This window comes from Haematobia irritans, chromosome 3 (genome assembly GCF_050003625.1).
Source record: "Haematobia irritans isolate KBUSLIRL chromosome 3, ASM5000362v1, whole genome shotgun sequence".
NCBI lineage: Eukaryota > Metazoa > Arthropoda > Insecta > Diptera > Muscidae > Haematobia > Haematobia irritans.
Window position 1 is genome coordinate 54064861 of NC_134399.1, and position 19415 is coordinate 54084275.

A 19415-nucleotide genomic window follows, 5' to 3' on the forward strand; every position below is an offset into this window, starting at 1 on the left:
ATCGAGTAATGGAAATATGGTTGGATTTTGTGTTCATTTTTCAATGTTCCTCGAGATTCGACAGAAGGCATCCCACTCAGTTCGATCAATTATTCGTAATAATCGTAAATTTACTAACAACAATCTGCTATAATCGCAGATCACATGGTACTTGAATTTTGGTTGTTGTAGCCCTTGTGATTTGGAAATATTTATTTAAAGAGTTTTATGGGAGGAGACGAAAAAATTTATCACTGAGTTAATTTGAGTGGAGCATATAATTGGCGAATACGGAAATAAGAGATTATTGTTTAGGTACCTACACACAAAAAAATAATACTAAACTAAATTGAGTTTTAAATTCTTGATTTTAGCCCAGATTTGTACTTAAAATTTTAAGTACGTCTGTACTATTTTGTACTTTAATCAAGTTGAGAAGAGATCATCTAACGAAATCAAGCTCAGGGAAGCTAAAAATGAGAAATTAGTGCTCACTGAAGTGCAAACACTCTTGTTTTTAGTTCGGAAAAAATAGAGAAAATAGAGGGAGAAAAAATATAAAGTTTACTCTCATTTGTACGCTCACAGAATACAAAGTCAGTGTTGCCGCTTTTTGAAATTATGTAAAACTAAAAAACTTCCACAAGTCAATTAACTATCCGTAAATTTCAAATGTTTATTTTCATATCAAACATAAGTTATACCTTATACACATTAGGCTTGAAATCTATAAAAAGTGAATTTTAAATCCCTTATTTATAAGGCAAATGACAGTTGAAATCTAGTTAAAGTGGATTTTGGAAGTGTAATGTGAATGAGGTTTTAAATAATTGTTTATATATTCTATAAACACTATTTGGATGAAAAAATACAATATTCCCAATTAATTACCGTTTTCAGACATATTGAAAGAATCTATGTAAACGATGATGCATTATGTTCCTATAAAAATTTTCATAAAAAAGAGCTTGGTGACAGAGTTAATAAGAAATGAATTTATATTACAAAATGATGCTACCATAAAGGACGCATAAAATACATTTAGTAATAAACTACCGATTATCAAAAAATGCCATGCGAGCTTTCGAAGTGAAAGTGAGAAACAAAAGCAAACATTTTATATTGGAGAATCAATTAATACGAACAATCTCATAATTTTATTTATTTATTAAAATCTTTCTCATAATTTAATCTATATCCATCATTCAAGAAGAAAATTGTCAAACGGCAACACTGCTTTCATCCCCTAAAACTAATATGATAATACTGCTGTACTCAAGTAAAGCTTATGTTTGTAAGAATATACCTCCTCTCTCTGCCTCTTTACTCTCTTCATAAGCGCATCATACTCGATATATGCGCCAGGGATGGAAAACATTGTATCCAAGAACTTTTCTGGACATGAATGGAACTAATTAACTTCATTACAAATGGTAAGAAATTTTATTTGGGGTTTGCTAAGAATTGGATCATTTCGAGTTATCGAACTCAGAAAAACATAAAAATTTAAATTTTTATATATATTTTTGTGGACAAAATTTTAGTAACAAACTTTTGTTTCTGTGTTTAGCAAACTATTTAATATTAAGATATTCAACAGGTAGTAAATTGCGAATATCTTCTCTCCGGTTTATGCAAATTTTTTAACAGTTAAGTTCCAAACTGACATATAAGTATATAGGCGGGATGACTGATATATCCGTTGATTCGATTAAATGTTAGCTAACCGTGCCCTAACGGATCTTGATATAAACAAATAAACATTTTTATATTAATCGTAAGGATTTATATCTAGAAAAATTTACTTACAATTTTCTCTTTCAAATACCCTATCCTACCTCAAAAACAAGTATTTGGACAAAAGTGAGTTTGTCTGCTTTAAGGTACGATCTAATTAGCAAAAGTACGTTTTTAGTGCTACGGTGTATATTTTCCATCCCTGTTCTACTTAGCTCAGGCATTTAGACTTTTGCTTTTAGTTTCAGTTTTGGAGTCATAGTGAAAAGATGAGTGCGGTTGAAGTAAATACGGACGAAGCCCAACAGGAAGATGGAGACAAAGAATTAAAACAAATTTTAAAAACAATAAACTGTTGTGCGGCTTTCCCATACCTAAAAGGTAAGTATAAATTTAAGTGAAAGTGAGTGAAAAAATAATATAAATGTGTAATGGTACAAGTATATATGTATGTGCAAATGCATATTTTAAATTGGTATGTATGGCATGTACGTGAAATATGTGTTGGTAGAAATGTTTTTAGGAGATATGTTTTCTTATTTGTGTAATTGTGTACACAATAATTTACTTATTAGGAAAGATCGCTTTTTTGTTTCTAAACTTTTTTTTTACCAACACATATTTCACGTACATGCCATACATACCAATTTAAAATATGTGAATAAACACAAACTCTGGTTGGCACCCACCCATGCATGCCTAAGCTTACAAAAATAAGTATGTATACACATTTTCTCAAACACAAGCCTTTTTTCGTTTTATGTTTGGTAGTATGTGCATATACATATTTTAAGTTGGTATGTATGTACGTAAAATGTGTTCGGGTTTTTTTAGCTAAGAAAAAATTGTGCGAAAACGTTTGGTACACTATTTAGAAAATGTAATATTTGTCGTATGCAGAGCAATATTTGTGTGCGCTTGTACCAATGTATATAGTGCCTTTATTTGATTCTCTCAAAGAGTTTACTAGAATTGGTCGATTTATTATTTGAAATAAGAAAGTATGAAATTAAATAGGAAATTGAAAAAATGTGAGTAATATTGAATGTGATGTTTTCAAACAATTTTTTTCATACATACGTACATACTACCAAACTGAAATATGCATGTGCACATACATCCAAACTTAAAACGAAAAGAGACTTGTGTTTGAGAAAATGTGTATACTTATTTTTGTAAGCTTCTTCATTATAGTGTATTAATGAGGCATGTGTGGATGTTTGTGTTTATTCACCCCCAAAAAGTGAACTCAACATGGAAGAAAATGTAGATTTATTTTGACAAGTTTAACAAAAATATTTACTAATAACAGCATGATATAAATAAGTTAATAGATTTGTCTAATTAAAAATAAATATTAAACATATTAAATTTTTCCTGTAGTTTAAAAATCATATTTTGAAGGAAAAAATTGGAGTTTAAAATTGTTCAAAAGTAAAACTATTTAAAATGAGCCTGTTTTGAACTTTCGATAGCGTTAAAGACATTCAAAAAATTTTTAATTCCTATATTTTTGTATTTATATTCTTTATTATATCATATAATAATTATATCATGCTACTATAAGTGAAATAGTTTTGTTAAAATTTTAGAAATAAATCTACATTTTCGTTAATGTTCACTTTTCACTACCTAATAACAAACAATTTTTAAATAGAATATTATTTATAATTTTTATCTATGTGTTGTGTAGACGCAAAAATAAACAGCTCAAATTTAATTTATTTGCAAAACGAAGACATAAAGGAAGCCATTCCAGTTCTCGGACTTCGAATTGAATTTCGAGAAAAACTTTACAAATGGAGAAATGAACAGGTAACACTGGACCATTAAAAATAGCTTTATTTAAATTTGAAAATATTTCTTTTCATTTAGGTACACCACGATGAGGTACCAATGCCAATCGCGGGTCCTCAAGCGAAAGATGTCCACAAGAAGAATTGTGATTTTCGTGGGAAAAAAATTTAAATAGGGTAAAATTAAACTATTATTTCTTACACAGAAAAAAGTAAACTGTTATATAGGAAGAATGAACAACCTGGTGGCAAAATTGCACTAAAATGTGCACCCTATTTTGAGATTTAAACAAAGCGTTTTTAAAACAAGAAAATTTAATAATTTTTTGATTTAATTTTAATTTTTTACTGTAATTTACGAAATAGAGAAGAAATAAACTAAAAGTAAAGAAAAAATCATTGGCGCAAATCATGACCATTTTAACCATAAAGTAGTGCATTCTTACTATTTTTGGAAACCGTATGAAACTTTATTGAGCCGTGCAAAATTTCGAAAAAAAAATTTAAATTTAACTAAAAACATATCATTTAACTAAAAACATGTATGTTAAATTTAGCGTTAGTTGAACTACGGACTTTTTTTCTTTAGAGCTTGGCGGACATATTATGCGAAAATGCTATTGGAAGGGCAATTATTCAATATGAACGCAAGTATCAAAGTCTGACGAAAGACTATCGAGATGAACTTATAAATATAATTGCAAACGAGGCTGTATCTAATGATATAAAAATTAGGATTAATGAATTCACTTTGCTCCTTGATGAAATTGTATGGGTTTTGCCGTCTGAGGAATCTCTGAAGGTATATATTTTATTCTAAAATAAAATATTTTTTATCGCCTTATTTTTTAATTTATTTTCGGCAACTAAAATAAAGTAGAATAAAATAAATAAAACTAGTAAATAAATTGATAAAATAATAAAGCAAAAAATACGTAATAAATAAAATATTAAAAAATTAAATAATTAAAATAAAATATTAAAAAAATAAAAAATATTAAATTATTTATTAAAATATATTAAAATAAATAAATAAAAAAATATTAAATTATTATTAAATTATTTATTTTTTCTGTTTCATTTTATTGTCTCTTATTTTATTTTATTTACTATTTATTTCATTCTTAATATATTGTGTTTGTTATATTTTTATTTCAATTATTTTAATTTTATTTTCATATTAAGGATTATTATTTTATTCCCCGTGATGGGAAAGAGAACCCAAGTGGAAAATTATATTCAAAATATAAAAACCGCCGGGCAAAACGACTTAAGTGCGATAAAAGCGCCGCAAAATTTGAGGAAGCTGAAATGGATATGGATATACGCGAGATTCCAGAAGTGGATGAGAATGTAGCGACGTCCATTAAAACCAGTCTAAATCGGGGATCATTAGACTGGGAGGAAGTAACTGAACAGTGGAAGAAAACTTTTCTTCTTAGACGAAGCGAACTGCTAAAATTATCGCATACAGAATTTTTATCTTCGTGGACTAAATTTGCTCATGCCAAAGCGGCAGACTTGGTAAGAATATATATATATATAAAAATATAAAATGTATAGTAAATTAGGACTAAATTAAAGCTAAAACTAAAATAAATATAAATTAAATTAAAAGTTTTAATTATATTTTAATTTAATATTAACTTAATTTTAATTTGATATTTATATGAATTCATTTTCAATTTTGAAACTAAATCTAATTTAATTTAATTTCAAATAAAATTAAATACATTTTTATCACATTTCATTTCATTCATTCTTCATTTACTCTCAATAGATTGAAATCGACTTTGAATTGTTGTACCCAGGGAAAGCCCATATGTTGTTTTCAAAGTGGGAAACTTTTAAATCCAAAATTATCACTTACTATCAATTAAATCTAAATAATGACTTCTGCAAGCAACAATTGTCGAAAGCAAAGAGGACCTGCAATATAGGTATTAATTCTAAATTATATATCTAAATATCTTAATTATGTTTATATTAATTATCACAAGAATGTTAATGACATTGAAAATGTTTTTATTTTATGTAAAGAAATTTCAATTAAAAGTTTCGATAAACACTTCAGAGCCTATGAAGTTGGTTCAGTTAAAGAACAAATTCAAATGAAAAATATCAATGAATTCAATACATTTCCAATGCATTTGTATCCTATCAATAATGGGAAAGTATATGCCAGACCCAAACATGTATACTAGCCTTTTTTATTTCATTGACTACTTATTGTATGTATATAATTTAGCCATAAAACTTTTGTTGTAAATAAAAATGTGATCTAAATTAAACGCGTTTTATTTATGGGGTTTGGATACGGGATTAAATTATACTTAAATTATGATTGTTTCCGACTTATATCGAATATATACAAAACTTAAATTAAATATTATTCTCTCTTAATTTAAGTAATTTCTCGGATTGAATTGCGCTTATAAAAACTTCAAATATAATTTTTTCTAGCTTGAATTAAGTGCAGAGTTTTCCTAAATAAAGTACGATGAATGATTGAATTAAGAAAAGGTCGCTCTTAAAATAAGCAATGTGTGTACATAACTTAAGTACCTTTCATACTTAAATTAAGAACTGATCATGACAAATTTGAGACATTTTCAGGATTGAATCCAGTACTAAATAGATTGAATTGATAACTGGTTAACGTAAATCAAGAACTGAGCCGGCATAAAATAAGAATTAAGAAAGCTTAAAGGAAGCATTTTCGGGATTATAATGAAAAGAGCTTCGGGATTAATACAAGCATTATATGTCTTAATTCAAGATAGCTCAAAGATTGAATTAAGTGTGATTCGTAGCTTGAAATCAGTATTCCGTTTCTTAAAAAATACTAAATTTAAGCCACATGTACTTAAAAATTCTATACTTGAATTGAGAAATCTTAGCTTGGTGTTAGAAAAACCGTACTAGCTATACTTCTGACACCGCTGCGGCTTGAATTAAGAAATCTTTTCTTATTTTTTCTTTGTGTGTAGAAATACCAGATGGTAGCTGGGATGGCACCGATCTGGGCTCTCTGGCTGACGGGTAGTGGTCTTCCCCACTGATATCGATTTCTGAACCGCCTAACTTATTCTATTCTCACTGTTGATTGAGTGCTTATTTATCCCTACCGAATCGCATGACCTTAACTCTTTCAAACCATGTTCTTGAGACTGTTGTGTGTGAGGTGTTTGCAGCATTTTGGACTCGAGCTGAGAATGCCTTTCCAGTATCTTGTGGTGAAATCCTTAGGCAATCCGCAGTCCGTAATTTTACGCCGTCTTGAGATTGGTCCATTGAGTTCGAAAGCAGCACCATAGACAAGGGGATGACCAATAGACACGTTAGTCTGTTGAAATGTCTCCTTGTCTTTCTACAAAGTGCAAGCAGCCTATGTCTTAAGAATCGTCTTTCTGCTTCTAACTATTCTGCTCAGTAACTATTTCCGCTAACTAACCATTGCACAACGGTGGGTCCCGAATGATAACTAATTTCGTAATTCCCTTTCCTATTGTCCAAAGGAGCCACCGGGGTGCAATGGTTAACATGCCCGCCTTGCATACACAGGGTCGTGGGTTCGATTCCTGCTTCGACCGAACACCAAAAAGTTTTTCAGCAGTGGATTATCCCACCTCAATAATGCTGGTGACATTTCTGAAGGTTTCAAAGCTTCTCTAAGTGGTTTCACTGCAATTTGGAACGCAGTGTTCGGACTCGGCTATAAAAAGGATATCCCTTGTCATTGAGCTTAACATGGATTCGGGCAGCACTAGTGATAAGAGAGAAGTTCACCAATGTGGTATCACAATGGACTGAATAGTCTAAGTGTGCCTGATACATCGGGCTGCCACCTAACCTAACCTTCCTATTGTCAAAAAATACATTGGAGGAAATTGAAACATCAAAGCTAATTTTCAATACTTCCAAATTATTTACATGCAAGAGATGAAAATTCAAATTTGTTCAAAACTTTGTAATTGGATGTTGAACATTCAAGAATATAGGGTTCCTATTTCACATTTTTCGAAGTGGTTTACCTAAGAATGTCAAGTGAAGCGGTATCGTTCAAAAGGAATATTCCGATAATAGGTTGACATTACGTTAGCACCCTGTCATAAATGACAAACTGAACTAAAAGTGAAGAAAAAATCATTAGCGGCAAATCATGATTACATTAATCACACAGAAAAAAAATCACGAACATTTTTGCAATTAAAGTCTTAAATGAGTTTTAAAAATTATTCAATTAAAAATTTTATTGATTCAACAATTTTTTTAATTGAAACAAAAAACAATCACAAAAATTAATAGTATCAATTAATTTTTTAATTAGATAAATTAATTTTTTAATTTTTACTATCATTTCTGTGATTGAAGACATTTCAATTAAAAATTAATTGGATCAATTAATTTTGTGATTGAATCAGAAAAAAAATTGCGTGCATGTAATTGTACATTTATAATATTTTTGGAATTTGTACGATGATTTGTTCCAGATTTATTTTGATTATCTTATTTAACTAAACGACAATTTATTTGTTTATCAACGTTTAGTTCTTAAAAATTAGGAGACATAATTGCAATAATGTAAATTAAAAAAATACACAACCTAACACAAAAAAAAAGTTTTTTGCAATAAAAAAAAAAATTATTGAGAGACTTTTTCTGTGATCATATAAGAATACTCATAAACTAACCGTTTGACATAACAGACTTCACCAATATCAGGATTTCAGACTTAGAATATCATCAATTCTAGTTACATAATAAATACATTCATTGTTACTTACTTTTATTTAGAAATGTCATTATTATATCACTCTGATCAATTGCTCTTTTGTCGAGATCTGTTATAAAATTTTCCTGTTCTTGCAAATCACGTTTTGAACGAACTGAAGGCGGTGGTCCATCTTCATTTTCTTCTTCTTTGAGACGGTGGTAAACATCCAAAAGAAATTGCGGTGCAGATTTCCTATAACAGAAAATATGTTTTACTTTACTCGTAATTTTATGATGTACGATACCATGCAATGTCGTTGGTAAGATCAATAAAAATAAAAAAATGTTAGAACTTCGTAAATAATCCCACTTTATTCCAAACTTTTTGCAAAAATAAATGATTTCATTATGGTACACCATCGAACTATTCACCTCAGACCCCCTGACGTATATAAGCTCTTGGTCGTCGTTAAATGTTGAGATTGATCACATTGAAACTCAGCAAAAACTTTTTTTTTAGTGAAATATGGGCATATTGGGGCTGTGGGTTTAATTCCAATCCTTAGTCTTATTTTAAAAAAATTTAGGAGAGTGAAATTGGTGTTCAATGCATTAACATAGCTACCTTATATTTACATTTAACAAAACTTCAATATTATACAGTTTGTATGATCTATTTTTTTGATACTGTTGAACTATTGATACCAGAAATGTTTAACTTTTAAGATTCTGGATTTTTTAGGATATGTCGCAGGTTTTTTTTCAGTGTAGATACCTATTTCTCACGAACATGCCATGAGAGACATACAGATACCCAGATGTTCTTTTTGGATCCGGAAGTAGTAGTTACACTGAATTTTCATCACTTCTTAAGGTTTTTGTTTTGGATGTTTTGGATGTGAATTTAAAAATTTTGTCATATTTTTCGAAATAAATAATTTTTATAATTCTTTTATGATTTTTAATGCATTCTAACGCTTGTCTGAAACGTTTAACCCAAAATATTTGATAAATTCGCAATATTTCTCACATGGATTTAGCATTTTTGGACCAGATTTTTACTTAATTGTACCATATTATTAATTCTTACTCTCTTTTTAACCTTTAAAAAAATGTTAAAATTACCTACTAAAAATAGAAAAAAGTGAGTAATAAAAAAATGTATTAAAAGAACTTCCTGTGTTGTTAAAATAAAGAACATCTTTGGGAGTACATATTTCGGAAGTGCTTTCAAAGTTGTGCCTTTGGAAGAACTTCCAATTTTTTTGCTGCACTCAAAAAAAGTGAGCTCTCTATTTCACTAAAGCCAATTTAACTTTATTTTAGTTCATGGAATTATTATGTTTGGAGGAAGTTTCCTTTATTCTAATAATTTTTTGTGTACGTTAGTTAAATTAACTGAAACCGAGGAAAAAAATATACTCAAATGAAGCATAAAGATTAAGTAAATTCGTGTCTTCAACAAAATAGTTCGGAATTTCTTTAAAATTGTAAATTTTATCAAAAATGCGTCCATCATGAACTTCGTATGTAACTAACGACATTCTTGCAATTTTGAACTCCAAGTTTTACTTCAAACTACAAAATTTTCTTTAACAAGTGAAAAAAACTTAATTATGTCTAATAAATTTTCTTGAATTTGTCGAAAAATATTTACTTATTTTTATGAAATCGGCGTAATGCCAACGTTTGTAATACTGTTTAGTTGAAGTTTTCTACAAATATTCAAAATTTTCTAAAATCAACCGAAAGTTTTCTTCCTGGTGGGTTCACTGTTTTTTCAGTGTGGGTACTTCTCTCATATCAATGCATACAGATAGTTTTAATTTTAATCTCAATGGTAAAGGACCATACATTAATACACTCATATAAAAAAGTCTGTCAAAAGCAGCGGGTCCATGTCTACTGTAATTCATGGTATCGTAAACAACAGATCGTCAAAACTTTAGGTCGTAGGGTTTTACCCAAAGTATTTTCAAGAACTCAAAGTAGTTTGTTTTCATATATTCCTGCTCTCTAAAAAAATTAATTGATTAAAAAAAGTAACCGTGAAAATAAGCTGCTTTTCAGCTTGAAAACTGAACAAAGTACTCAGCTTAATATGTTTAAAACCTCCTAAATGCGATCAGCAAACAATTTTTTGTTGTTTTGCCTTAATTTGGAAACGATTGAGACAAACTAAATTTTTAGTGTACACAAGTTCAGAAGATAGCAGACAATGTTTGCTATTACAGCAATCAATAATTGCTTTGCCTTTTCCAGCTTACGTTTTACTGTTTTAGCTGATATTTCACAGTTTCCACTAAATTTCTTTGGGTGTAGAATTCTGAGAAATGTATTTCGTAGGGGTTTGGCCGTTTGTATGGGTATTATAGCGCTCATGGCTCTCAGTGTGATCTATCTGCAGCATTTGGTTTTCGCGATTTCTTGAAAGACAACTAGCAAACAATAAAATTTGAAGAAAAATCCCTTTCTAAAAAAAATCGCCATAATCGGCACTTGCATATTAAAAATCGGCAATACAAATAATATCGATATAAGACATATTTCTTGCTTATAGTACACAATTATAATACATGTTTGCATACACATCCTGTGTAAGTCATTGTAAATTTTAATATAAAAAAATTTGAGTTATTCATTTTAGGTATTCTATTTAATACTCGCAAAGTATTCCTTCCAAGGAATCATTCTCATGCTAGCTTCTAATGTTAGTTTTGTTAAGGTTTACCTGACAAAAAATTCGTTTCACATTTGCTGTGGAATGTGGAAGAACCATGATTCTTTGTACGAATTTTCACAAAACTGCAGGACTCCACCTCATGTTTTATGGGCAAAATTTAATTATTTTCTTGCTCTTTTTTTTCTCAGATTAAGTCATTCATAAACACAACAGAAAAAAATTTAAATTTATATATGTCAAAAACTAACCCCCATATTCATAAAAGTTAACGTAAACTTTAAGCCTACTATTACCATACAAATTCCTTCGATAAACTGTCAGTAAATTATTATGAATATGGGCATAAGTGTTTTACATACACCCTCAAAAAACATCGCTTCTGTAACATATACCCCAAACACATTTTGCTTCAAGCATATATATTTTGCAAACAAACTATTGTTTCTATTGTTCAAACATATTATGTTTTACCTTAGGCATACACTGGTAGAAAAAAAATTAATTAAAGTTTTTTTGTGTTTATATATTTTTACTACTTTTACTTGCAGCATACTCTCTTCGTCTCTTTCTAAACACATATACGTTTATAGGCTATTTCTAAATTAATATATGTTTGCATTCAAACATATTATGTTTACAAAAATGTTATGTCCCAAACATAATATGTTGTAACATATTAACATATATGTCCCAAACATGTTATGCTAGTTTATGAGCATTATATGCTTAAAAAATGTGTTAAAAAAATTTGAGTTCCAAACATATAATTTTTGCACCCAAACATATGAAAAACAGTCTTTTTCTTCCGTACAGTCGACTGCTTTCGGGCTCATAAGTATAAATGAATAACTGATCACCTGTCACGATATCATACACGTGTTTTGAAAGTCCCCAAACTTTTTTGGAGCATTTCTTTCGAAAATTTTTTGACGGTCAAATGTTCATGCATTATTGAATGTATGCTGGTCCCACTAATGCCAAAGGTTTTCTCAATCTTCCCGATAGGTCATATGATGATCTTGCAATATCAGTTGGCGTAAAACATCAATGGTTTCCGGAACAACAACTGATTTTGGATGACCTCCAAGAAAATTCGACTTGGAGTGAACTACCACCTCGGTTGAATTCACCATGCCATCGATAAAGAGTGCACTGTTAGAAAAATATGTTTTTCATATGTTCCGATATAAACAAAATGTGTTTCGGGCACGATTTTAAACCACAATATATTTAAGTGCGAACATGTAATTTTCTTAAGCTAACACTAAATGTTTGGGACATCTATGTTAATATGTTAGAATATATTATGTTTGGGGCATGAATGTTTCATAAAAATCATATGTGTGAATACAAACATATATAAATTTACAAATTTCAACTAAACATACATATGTTGTGATATTTTATTCAAAGCGACAGAGAGAGTATAGAGAGAAATAGAGATGGAAACCGGGAGAGTTGACGAAAGATATCAATATAACACAGCAAAAGAGTCAAAAGAGAACAATTTCTGTGAAACCACTTGTATGTTGTTTCGGAAAACTGTTTTATGATAAGGCCAAAAATTTGATATGTTTAAGTCTAAATATTTAATTTGAATAAAGAGAATATACATTCTGAACCAAGAGAATAGACATTTGAAAAACAAACAACATATGTTTTCGCCTTGAGAGCAGCATTTTATGTATGTGTGGACATGTGTTTTGTTTATCATTTTGGCATTATGGGCACAATTTTTTTCTTGGTTCGTTAAAAGAAATCAGGGGTCTTCATAAAAATAACGAAAGGGCACTATACTCTTTTTAGAGTTGGGACAGTAAAATGAAATAAGGAGGAAATAGTGAAAAATTACACAGTAAAATGTAAAAAAACAAACTTTAGTTCCTCTGTATTAAAAAGTAGTCCACGAGGAGTTGACAAATATAAAAGCGGGCATTAAGTTCGAGTTTTACAGCTAAAACAATTTAAAAAGTTTATTTTCTTTAAAATGAATTATTAAAGAAAAATAAAAGGAATTTTAGAGCGATGATGTTAAATGCTAGTAAAAAACTGTTCACTCCTAAATAAATTTATGTTAATATTATAAAATTATGTATGTATGTTTATACTCGACTCCACGTTCTTCTTTTGTTAGTTTTTGAATTCCTTCCAAATTTTAAAGTTTTGTACAAAAACAGTTTTTTATTACAAGCATAAGCGTAGGAAGGCCTCTGGGGAGGGGGCTTAGACCCCCCAGAAAAATTTTAGCCCCCCCCAGAATTTGAAACTCTATTTATGATTTTCCATTTTTCAATAAATGTCAATAGTTTTTTTAATTTTTATAAAAATTAAACAAGAATATACAATCGCACAAAGTTCCGCTAAAGACTTTCATTAACAATCGAATTACTTGGGTTGTGGTAGCAGTTGCCGATGGCAATGCTTGAAGTCAGATTTTTATGAAATAAAGCTGTGGTTGAACTTATGATTTAGTTTAATTTAATTAAAAAAATAGTAATTGATATTAAAATTATTCTTTCATAAATTAATATCTTAATAATGCTGCGAAAAAGCGTTGCCAAAAAAGTAGTGAAAATGGTGCAAAATTGGCGGAGAAGCAATGAATGTAATATGAGCTTGTCATAGAACAAATGTCCACCGTTTCAACAGACGTTGCAATGAATTTGCATCACTTCTTAAGATGAGATTCAGTGTTTTGAATGTGAATTCAAAAATTTTGTGATATTTTCCCAAATAAATAATTTTTATATTGTTTTTATAATTTTTAATGCATTCTGACGCTTGTTTAAAACGTTTTTCCTCGAATAATTTCCAAAATTATCGATTTTTCTATAATAGATTTAGCAGTTTTGTGCCAAAATTTGAATAATTTGTACCAATTTATTTATTCGTACTCTTTTTTAAACTATTTGAAAAAAAAGAAAACAAAAATTACACATTAAAATATGAAAAAAATGAAGTAAAAAAACGTCCTGTGTAGTTAAAATAATTGAGGACATTTTTGGAAGTACTTTTAAAGTTGTGCCTTTAGAACAACTCACAATTTTTTTGCTGGGAAAAGTGTGGAACTACTTTTAGTTGCTTTATTATAAATTAATTGTCGAGTTATTTTGATGTCTAATTTTTTATTCAATTTTATGAAATAAAACATTAATTGAACCTATAAGTTCAGTCTATACATTTTTAGCTAGGGGGGCTATAGCCCCCCCTAGGAAAATTGTCTAGCTACGCTAATGATTACAAGATTGCTAGTTTTGCAATAAAAAATAATATTTTATCCAAAAATCAGTCAATTTCGTTTATATCAAGCACCGTTACTGACTATAAATCTTTAATAACGCACATTTCGAAGTTTCATTTAAAAAAAATTAATATAGTATAAATATAAATGTGTAAATTAAAAAAAAAAAAAAAAAAAAAAAAAAAAGTTCGGTCGGAGCAGGGATTGAACCCACGACCCTTTGCATGCAAGGCAGACATGCTAATTCAATAATGTTATGTTTGCATAGGCTCGTGGGCGCTGCAAACTATGCTATATAAATGTAACTTAAAACGATAATTATCTACTGGTGACTATAACAGCTACGTAGCCCAGTGGATAGGGTGTTGGCTTACAAACTGTATGGTCCTTGGTTCGATTCTCCGTGCAGGCGAAAGGTAAAATTTAAAAAATTTATAAAAGTGAATAATTTCTTCAACATTATTTGTATTACAGAGGTGCCAATAACTAAAAAATTTCGTGGAAGTGAAAATTACGAGTATGTTACGGAATGAGCACAATCGTGTTTGGGAAAAATTCTTCCAGGCATATAATATTTTTGGCTCAAAATGCTTCCAAACATATAATATGTTCACATAAAACAAACATATTAATGTTTCGGCAGTATGCAATAATATATGTGCTTCCTGCAAAATATGTTTGGAACATATGTTAAAGAAGCGATTTTTTTTGAGGGTGTGGTCATTAATGGAGCTTCATCGCCAAAAATTAAATTGTGTTCATCGTGTTAATTCACGTCGAAAGTTGTAAAAAATAAACGCACTAAAATGTTCGCGATTTAATTCCAGTTTTTGGTTGAAATGAATCGTTTATATTGCCGTAAACAACACAAATAACGCTCGTATGCGAAAATGTTAGGAATACGTATAATCTCAATAACATAATTTCAAATCACACTGAGCTTGGAGGGTATCAAGATTAAGTTCAATCAATTCAATCTTAATGTTTAAATGGATTGAATTTCCAGGTGACATCTTAAACTCGTACACATGTTTCTTAATGCATAAATTTTATATGCAAATATTTGCTTATTGTCACTATTTGTGTTTTCATTCTTTTTTGTTATTTATAGCTCGTTTTTATTCTTCACTTGATCTTGCCTAATTTACATTCTGGTTTGTTATAGAAAAATGATCACTGGTTTTGTGGCTCCGTTTTGTCTACGAATCATTTTTGAATTAAGAACCAAATTCGTATTTGTATTTTGTGTCAATTAACAGCTGCTTTGGTGATACTCAATACCATGGATGTTGTAATAGTGGGTTTCTGAAATTTGTACATAATCAATAAATGATTTAGGGTAGACCGAAAAATCATAATATTGGATGCATAATACACTCAAGGAAAGATGGATTTGAATCTTTTATTGGTATGGTTCTTTTAAGTTAGCATAGGGAGGACATACACGCAGAGAAGCAATATGATCACCTCAAACATGTTTCAAGAGCAAAATGTTATTTTTGGACTAGGAACATGAGTTTTTATACTTACTATGGGATTTCGACTAGAGGTGTGTACGTGACACGAAATTGTCGTGACTCACGAAAATGTTTGTGAGTCGTGAGTCACGTTCATGACAACAGCGTGAGTCGTGAGTCACGTTCATGACAACAGCGTGAGTGTGATTAACAAACCAAAATGTCGTGCGTGAGCGTGATTCACGAAAATAATATCTTCGTGAGTGTGCGTGAGTAACGAATTACACTCACGAAAATATTCCTGCTCTATATTGGTGAGCTTAAGAGTTAAATTCAATTACAATTCTAGTGACACCTGGGATGCTAAGAGTTTAAGAACAGTCTCGATTTTAGTAATGCTCATGTTTTCAGACACTTCGGTAACGTAAATTAATCATAAAATTATTCGTGAGTCACGATATTTTTCGTGAGTCACAACGTTTTCGTGCGTGAGTGTGCGTGAGTACAAATTTTCTTTCCGTGAGTGTGCGTGAGCGTAAGTCCTACCAAAAAATATCGTGCGTGAGTATAATTTTTCAGTCGTGAGTGTGCGTGAGTGTGAGTAAACTATTACTCACGTGCACACATCTAATTTCGACAAAATTCAGCTTAAGAAGCAAACTTATAGAAAATTTTCCAATAAGAGGTACGATTATTCGGATTCAATTACACAAACCGAAAAAATTGGCACATTCGGTTAACCGCGAAATCCGGTTTTCGATAATCGGTTAACCGGTTTTCTGTATTTCAATGGAATTTCTATTTACTTTGTGATATGTTTCTTCTGAAATTCGAACTTTTTGTTAAGAAATACTGAAAATGAGAAACAATTGACTACTAATAACACTTTTGACTAAGTAGCACAAAATAATCGGTTACTCTACGATGATTTCACATTCATCGATAAAATGTAAGAGATATATTGTGTATTGCACCTAAAGAAACAATTGTTTTCTTCGGAACGAAGGTTTTGTTAAATGAAATTCCGCTTTGTTGTAAAGACCTTTCTTTGAGAAAAAAATAGACCCGGATTTATTAGCGTTGTGATGAGTGGCTTAAATCTTTTTTATTTGCTTCTAAAGATAATTTTTAGTCCGACATTTACCATCAATAAACAAGTACTCTCAGCGTCAAGTTAAAAATAAACGAAAATATTGTTTGCAAAGGGAGCACCTTAACAACATTCAATTTTTCTATCACACTGGAAGTACAGCATGAATAAGTCCTTAGATTGTTTTAAAATGTATTACAAGGAATTGTTAATTCTTTTATTTTTTTAATAAAGTGAGTGTTTAAAACTAACCAGTTAAAAAATTTCGGATAAACCGAAAACAGACTTTTCGAAAGTATCGGTTATTTGGACACCCTATTTCCGGAGCAAAAAATACGTGTTTATGGCTCAATATATTATGATGTTTATAAATTAGTATAACATGTTTGGGGCACATCTGTTAATATTGTTAGAATATATTATGTTTGGGACATCAAATGTGTAACAATACACTGAAAAAAGCATGCCGGATTCCAAAAATTTAAGGATACATTTAAGACACAATTATCTGTTAAATTCGTTTGAGTTTCGCATACTTAATTTTAGGAAAAAAAATTTATGTATTCGTTTTTTAACTTCTTTCTTCATGTGTAATGAAAACCCTTTAAACCCGTATTAACTACAATATACATTTTCAAGCTCACATTCGACTTGAAGTAGAAAATATGTTTGTTTCAAGTAAAAAAGTATTTAAAATAAAATATTGAAAACCCTCTCCTATTTTTAAACGCTTCAATCAATCAATCAATTTAAAAATTTCACTAGTTTGAAGAAATTTTCTGAATTATTAAAGTCAAGTTGATCTTAGTCAAACAAAATTTTCTTTCATGTAAAGGTACCCATTTTTAAGTCGAATCACCTAACCATAACGTTAAACTCACCTTAAAGATAAATGTCCATGCTTCCGCCTCGGTCGATCGGGTAATCCTAAAAATTCTAGGATATCATAGGCTGCTGCCATTTTTTCCTCTTCGTCCAGTATGTGATGTACTACCGTTTGGTCTCGTCCATTGTCTACGTATATACCAGATTGAGCAGCACTGACGATAATGCTTGAGGAGGACGGTTTCAAACCTATAGAGTCAATAATTGAGTTGACCAAAAACAGGTACAACAAAGCCTTTGGAAAAATCAAAGATTTTGATAATCCCATCACGCCGAATGAAGGATGTACTACAGTCTAAGATGTTTCACTTTTTATGCAGATATTTGGCATCCAATGACACTGATTGTAGACTTTTAAGGATCACTAATTGTTGTCTAGCTCGTTATTAATTTGATGCGGATTCGGGTGCTTGATTTCTTATGCTATGACGTAGTGTATAGTAAATATTTTTCAATTAGATCACAAAAAGTGTGTATCGGACGGATTGATAATCACCTCCTATAATTGATTGTTGAGTTAACTGAAGATGCGACGGCGTAAGACGAAAGAGTTGAGGAGAAACGTAATAAGGTGTCCGTACATACGAATGAGTACATAAAGTAGTTGATGGTGGCTGGCTTGATCGTCGCTTTTGTAGATTATCCGGTTCTAGGGGATTGGTGGATGTTTACATTTAAATATTTCGCCAATGTTGTTGTTTCTTTTTTTCTATCTAAATTTGCACGTACTTATTCTTTTTGTTATGTTGACTGGCTAGATTTGTTTAGAAATCTCGCACAATATTTATTAGCATTCAATTGCGGAATCTTCATAAATTCTTCACACGTTCAAATGGCAAGTGATCGACCACCCACTGACCGGTGGTAGGTGGAGGCCAGTTGGCAAGACGAAAAGTCAAATGGGATGGGATTTCTGGGAAGCGTCAAGGCCATAAAATAATTGACAACCCACTGCCGACGATGTGGCTTGGGTAGAACGGAGGGAATTCCAATGTAATACAATCCTCGCGGTCACCGATCCAATACGTTTGACTCTGTGCGGGCGCGTGTAAGACAGCCAATATGAATTTCAGAGAGAGAGCTTATGGAACGAGTGTAAACAAAAAAATGTAATGCTTTTTTTTTCTCGAGCGAGAGTCCGTATTGCTTACTCGCGCTTAAGCAATCACCATGTGTGAGTCCGTTTAATCAATTTTTTATGTTTTTGTTTAATTAAAAGAAAAAAAAAGACGCGTTAAGATTTATATTTGGGGTTGATCAGTCAGATTCTCTATGTCGTTGAGGTCAAATCGTCAAACATTTCCCAGTTTATGGTGTTTCGACTTGCCCTCTGCCTGTTTGTCTATCGGTGTACTATGTATCTATCCACCAATCGGTTGCTCAGACAGATCCAAGCCATGCAAAATATTTACACAAGAAGAGCTTTGTTTGTTTCTTCTCGACTTTTTTCATTTTCTTTCAATAAAATTTCGAGAATAAACTGGTTTTTGCATTCGCACAGTTTATGGATTTCTTTTGTGATTCCTTTGAAAATTCTTCGATTTGTATTTATTTATAGTTTGCACAGTAATTTGTTTTGTTTTCTCAATAGTTTTCTTCTTATTTTGCGTTTTAAATTACAATTTCTATAAGGAAAAACACTCTTTTCAAGTAATATAAAAAAACACACAAATTGAATAAAACGCGTTTTATCCGCTAAATGCATACAATCCGTAATCCGTGCATCACTCTCGTAACTTCAGCAACAAACTGAGAGCTAAATACCAACATTTTGCTCAATACACATTGCACAGTCAAACTAAACGATTCGGATAATTTATCTATTGATCAG

General features: G+C 30.5%; 2 protein-coding genes across 4 annotated transcripts in view; one reads left to right on the plus strand and one right to left on the minus strand.

Moving 5' to 3' along the window:
* The window catches only part of gbb (TGF-beta family member glass bottom boat), a 33229-nt gene extending 13814 nt beyond the window's left edge, over nt 1-19415 (minus strand). The window contains exons 1-3 of one of the 3 annotated variants that reach the window (XM_075299215.1): nt 19292-19415; nt 17581-19209; nt 8300-8481 (exon numbers count right to left, since the gene is read on the minus strand). In XM_075299215.1, the coding sequence (XP_075155330.1) occupies nt 8300-8481; nt 17581-17852 (454 nt within the window). In that variant the 5' untranslated portion in view covers nt 17853-19209; nt 19292-19415. Of the gene's footprint in view, nt 1-8299; nt 8482-17580 lie in introns of all 3 variants that reach the window. The other 2 variants (XM_075299216.1, XM_075299214.1) reach the window with 2 other exon arrangements.
* LOC142228902 (uncharacterized) lies at nt 1986-3833 on the plus strand. Its single transcript, XM_075299432.1, has 3 exons — nt 1986-2097; nt 3410-3531; nt 3592-3833. Exons 1-3 carry the CDS (start codon nt 1986-1988, stop codon nt 3682-3684), a joined length of 327 nt encoding a protein of 108 aa, XP_075155547.1. The 3' UTR covers nt 3685-3833.

What these genes read in the sequence shown, in the direction of transcription:
- LOC142228902 (XM_075299432.1), top strand. Translation starts at nt 1,986, where the DNA reads ATGAGTGCGGTTGAAGTAAATACGGACGAAGCCCAACAGGAAGATGGA. An exon ending in GGCTTTCCCATACCTAAAAG is followed by an intron (nt 2,098 to 3,409) that starts GTAAGTATAAAT and finishes TGTGTTGTGTAG; the next exon opens with ACGCAAAAATAAACAGCTCA. An exon ending in ACAAATGGAGAAATGAACAG is followed by an intron (nt 3,532 to 3,591) that starts GTAACACTGGAC and finishes CTTTTCATTTAG; the next exon opens with GTACACCACGATGAGGTACC.